Source organism: Solanum pennellii, chromosome 11, assembly GCF_001406875.1.
Source record: "Solanum pennellii chromosome 11, SPENNV200".
In the NCBI taxonomy this organism is placed as follows: Eukaryota; Viridiplantae; Streptophyta; class Magnoliopsida; order Solanales; family Solanaceae; genus Solanum; species Solanum pennellii.
In genome coordinates this window covers 63115540-63120137 of record NC_028647.1, presented here as the reverse complement: position 1 = coordinate 63120137, position 4598 = coordinate 63115540, and the positions used below count along the sequence as shown (strand labels likewise).

General features: G+C 34.9%; 1 protein-coding gene across 1 annotated transcript; it reads right to left on the bottom strand.

Moving 5' to 3' along the window:
* Window positions 1–238: 238 nt before the first annotated feature.
* Window positions 239–4511, bottom strand: LOC107003111 (uncharacterized protein At5g41620). Its single transcript, XM_015201370.2, has 3 exons — window positions 3659–4511; window positions 2469–2573; window positions 239–1792 (listed from the first exon to the last, which is right to left on the bottom strand). The coding sequence occupies exons 1-3, from the start codon at window positions 4070–4072 to the stop codon at window positions 407–409; spliced, it is 1905 nt and encodes a 634-aa protein (XP_015056856.1). The 5' UTR covers window positions 4073–4511; the 3' UTR covers window positions 239–406.
* Between the last annotated feature and the right edge of the window lie 87 nt (window positions 4512–4598).

Sequence of the window (4598 nt, the reverse complement as noted above, 5' to 3'; positions counted from 1 at the left end):
AAAGAAATTAAAGATGAACAAGTCGTAGTACTATTGCAGCAACAACAACATACCCAGCGTAATATCACAAATAAAGTCTGATAAAAAGTGGATGTACGCAACCTCACCCTTGTGAAGATAGAGACGTTATTATTTCTGATGAACCCTCGAGTCATAGTAATATCAAAGATAAAAATGTTCACAAGATAGTAATATACTTAAAAGAACATATAACATCTTTGTTACCAAAAGAAGAGTAGCAAAAATTTGTACATTTTTATATGTCATACAAAGGAGCAAACCACAAAATTGTATTAACCTTAGATTTTTAACTATATTGCTTTAAGAAAAAAAAGAAAAGAACAGTAGAAAATATTTCCATTTAATTATGTAAAAAACAATGTATCAAACATCATAAAATATTTCTTCAATTTGCACCTTGTAAGACAGCATATGCCTCATTGATCACTCTTTCTGCATCACTAGAAGGCAAATTCTGTTGGTTCCAATTCTTAGTTGGACTCGAAAAGCTTTGTTGAGATGGCGTTTTCTGTGAAGCAGATACGATATGGTCTCGAAGATCCTTGATCATTTTGTACCTCTCTATCTCATCTTCGCAGTCTTTTTTCCAAACGTGAGAAGAGAAATCAAAGATTGGTCCGTTTTCATGAAAGTTTGATCTCCCTTTATCGGATGTATCAAACGTGGACATGTTCTCCTTACCTCCTCCCGCGGAGAATTCCCATTCTATGCCATCTGATGTTTCCCTCTCTATGGAAATACTCTGTCTCGGGAACTTCTCTGAGATGGACCTCCTCCCTTTGCTTTTTTCAGAAACCGAAGATCTCTTTGGATTGTCTTGTAGAGTGCTGCACCATTGGTAGCTTTTGGTGTTATCGTCCATGTTTAGTTCGATTGAATGAAGATCGCTATCTGCTGAATCATTGTCATCGTCATCATCATCGAGGACTTCCCCGTTTTCCTTCTCTTTATCTTGGTAATAACATGTGCTTGGAAGTGTTTCTCTCAAATGCCTCTCGAGTTCCTTGATCCTTTCATAATTCGGAGACTCACCACCATGTTCTTGTCCATTTTTGGATCGCAAGTAGGCCTCGAGCTCATTCCTTAGCTTATCCACAACTGCATTTTTCTCCTCGAATTGATACTTGGCTTCCGATAGCTTCATTTGAACTCTTTCCTCGCGTAAAACATCAGCTAGTTGAAGCATTTCTCTTTCCTTCTCAACCTCCTCACGAACTTTAACCGATTGTCTCTTCAATTCCTCTACCTCAGCTCTGTCTTCTCCGATACCTCTAGCTAATTCATCACACACTTGCTCCAATATCTCTCTTGCCCTCTTTTCGCCTTCAAGCTCTTTCGTTGCCTTAGACAGAGAAGTTTTCGTGTCAGCCAATTCCTTACCGAGCTTCTTGTTTAGCCTCTCGGTTTGTTTCCTCAACTTCTTCTCTACCTTGAGCTCCTTGGCTATAGATGTAATAGCCGCGTAAATCTTGTCTTGCTCTTTCAACTTCCACGACGTCTTTTCTTCCTCAAACTGCTTCAACAGGACATCAACTTCACCATGGTAGTTATTATATCTTTGTTCATGAATCAACTTAGTCACCTGGATACACGAACGATCAAGCTCAGCCTTCATAGCTGAGAAAAGGGATAGACATACCGATTGATGCTCTTCAACACCCCACACACGATTCAAAACCTTCAACAACTCCTTAGACGCAGAGAGTCCATTCTTGACATCCTTCAACCGATGCCTATCAACACTCGATCCACGATTCTGTGTCTGATCAACCTGCATTTTTTTGTACTTTGTATCAAAAATTGCTAATGCAAAGTAAATAGATGGCAAAAGAACTTAGTTATAGCCTAAACCAAAGATATTTTGTGACAATATTGTCACAAATAGCACATGACAAACAAAAGATAACAACATTATATCAATTCAAGATTTAAAGTGTTGGATATAAAAACATATGACATGTTGACTCTGATGGTACCTGAAATAGACACCAACTTACATTATTGGTCCCTTTCCATGACAATGATAGAATTTGTCTACTTCCTAAATTGAAACATTGTAGTGGCCAAGATGCACACATCCAAGATGCCATTTATAATATGAAATGACTCTACTATTTTGTTTTTACAACAGTGTAGTTTAAAACTCGATGGATAATAAGTTCGTCTTTTCGCCCTTCTTAGCTCAATACTGAATATCGGTTCAAACTAGAGGGATTGTAGAATTATCGAAATTATTTTAAGTTGCTGTCATAAAAAAAACTATACAGAACAGTGTAGTTTGTGGTGGGGATGGATATGATCCGTTTATCCTTAATCAAAAGTCATTGTGTGACGCGAATTTAGATTAATCAGAACCATTAATAAATATCGGACTCCGGGTGATAAACCAAAAGAACAGATCAAAATGGAATTGTTTTATCAAAGAATAATATAAGAATTAATGATACCTCAATCAAGCAACCATTTTGGAGAGAGAAATCAGTTTGCAGAATTCTATGAGAACCAATTGAAGTTCTTCTTCTATCACTGTCCAAGTTAGATCTCTCCATTCTCTGCCAAAATTCACCATCAAACACACAAAACAAACATCAGGATAAAACTTCAAAAAAGAAACAACTTTTTTCAAGAAAATTTGAATCCCACTTCAGAAACAGTGTTAGGAAACAAAAAAGAAGCAATTTTTCTCAAGAAAATTTGAACCCCACCTCAGAAACATAGAAATACAACAAGAATAACATATGTAATGTATTCTTACAAGTGGAAAATACAGTATACGCAAATCTTATCCTACCTCGTGGAGATAGAGAGACTTGCTACTTCTGTAAAGACTCTCGACTCAAATAACACATACCAAAGCAGTTAAAAGAAAGAATGCAACACGAGGACTTCCCAGAAATCACCCGTCCTAGTACTACCCTCACTCAAGCATACTTAACTTCGAGTTCAAATGGGATCCAATGTATTAGTAAAAGTATGATCACCAACCTCAGAAACATGGCAATGAAAAGAAAAAAGAATCAACTTTTATCAAGAAAATTTGAACCCCACTTCAGAAACAGAACTATGGAACAACAAAAAACATGAAAAAGAATCAATTTTTATCAAGAAAATATGAACCCCACTTCATAAACAGAACAATGGACACAACAAAAACAGAAAAAAGATTCAATTTTTATCAAGAAAATTTGAACCCCACTTCATAAACAGAACTATGGACACAACAAAAACAGAAAAAGAATCAATTTTTATCAAAAAAAATTGAACCCCACTTCATAAACAGAAGTATGGAAACAAAAAAACAGATAAACAATCAATTTTTATCAAGAAAATTAGAGCCCCACTTCATCAACAGAATAAAGAATCAATTTTTCTCAAGAAAATTTGAACCTCACTTGATAAACAGAACTATGGAAACACAAAACCAGCAAAAAGAATCAATTTTTCTCAAGAAAATTTGAACCCCACTTCATAAACAGATAAAGAATCAATTTTTCTCAAGAAAATTTGAACCTCACTTCATAAACAGAACTATGAAAACACAAAACCAGCAAAAAGAATCAATTTTTATCAAGAAAACAGAACCCCACTTCACAAACAGAAAAAAGAATCAATTTCCTCAAGAAAATTTGAACCCCACCTCAGAAACTGGAGTAATTTGAGAAGCAAGAGCACCAAATTTTGATGATGACTTCAAAAAATTCTCCTCCTTTTTAGGTATAGGAAGAACAACCCCATTGATTTCCCACAAAGTAGCACCAAGTTTTCTTGCTGAAACTGACAAATCAGAAACAGTTCCTTTTGCTGTTTGCTGCTGTAGATTCTTGAATATCTTACTACTATTTCCACTATCATTCTGCAATGATGGTGATCTTGAATTCATTTTCCACAATGGTACTGGTGTTGTACTATTTGACCCTCCTCCTCTTTTCCCTACCAAAACTGCCCTTTTTAGCCTATAACTTTGTACTAATGAAGATGAAGATGATGATGATCCACCCCTTTTCCTCACCTTATTGTTGCATTCTTCTCCATTCCAATTTTGCCTAATCATAATTTTTATTTTTTTTGAAGAAATTAATGAATCATAGTACTAAAAACCAAGAAAAAAGGCTTTGTTGGGAGACAATATTTTTACAGATCTAAAGTTAGAGAAATAGAGATATTTTACCCTTTTGTACTTTGAATATTTTCTTGGGAATGAAAAAAAATAGTCACTTTATCAGTCAAAAAGAGAAGAGAATAGGAAGAAGAAGAAGAAGATCCAAGAAAAGAAAAGAAAAATAGTTTTAAGTGTGTAATTTGAAGATATTAATAAATGATTGCCATGCAAATTAGAGCTCTTTATAAAGTTTTGGACTTTATTTTTGAAAATTCCAAAGAGGGAAGAAAAAAAATAATGAGAAGTGTTTAAAGGCAAAATAATAAAAAAAAAAAACAAAGGCAAAGACTTGATCTTGAAGAGTTCTTTTCTTGGAAAAGTGATGGAAACAAGAAGAGAGAGTTCAAGAGTGTAATGTTGTTTCTTTTTCATGTAAAAGGAGAACAGTTTTGTAAGGTGGGGTTGGGGTAGGGGGTAG

Bases quoted from the DNA above. Each gene is read 5' to 3' on its own strand.
- LOC107003111 (XM_015201370.2), bottom strand. From the start codon at position 4,072: ATGATTAGGCAAAATTGGAATGGAGAAGAATGCAACAATAAGGTGAGG. The intron at 2,574-3,658 runs GTGGGGTTCAAA...GAATTTTGGCAG, and splicing joins AAATTACTCCAGTTTCTGAG to AGAATGGAGAGATCTAACTT. The intron at 1,793-2,468 runs GTATCATTAATT...AAAAAAATGCAG, and splicing joins AAAATGGTTGCTTGATTGAG to GTTGATCAGACACAGAATCG.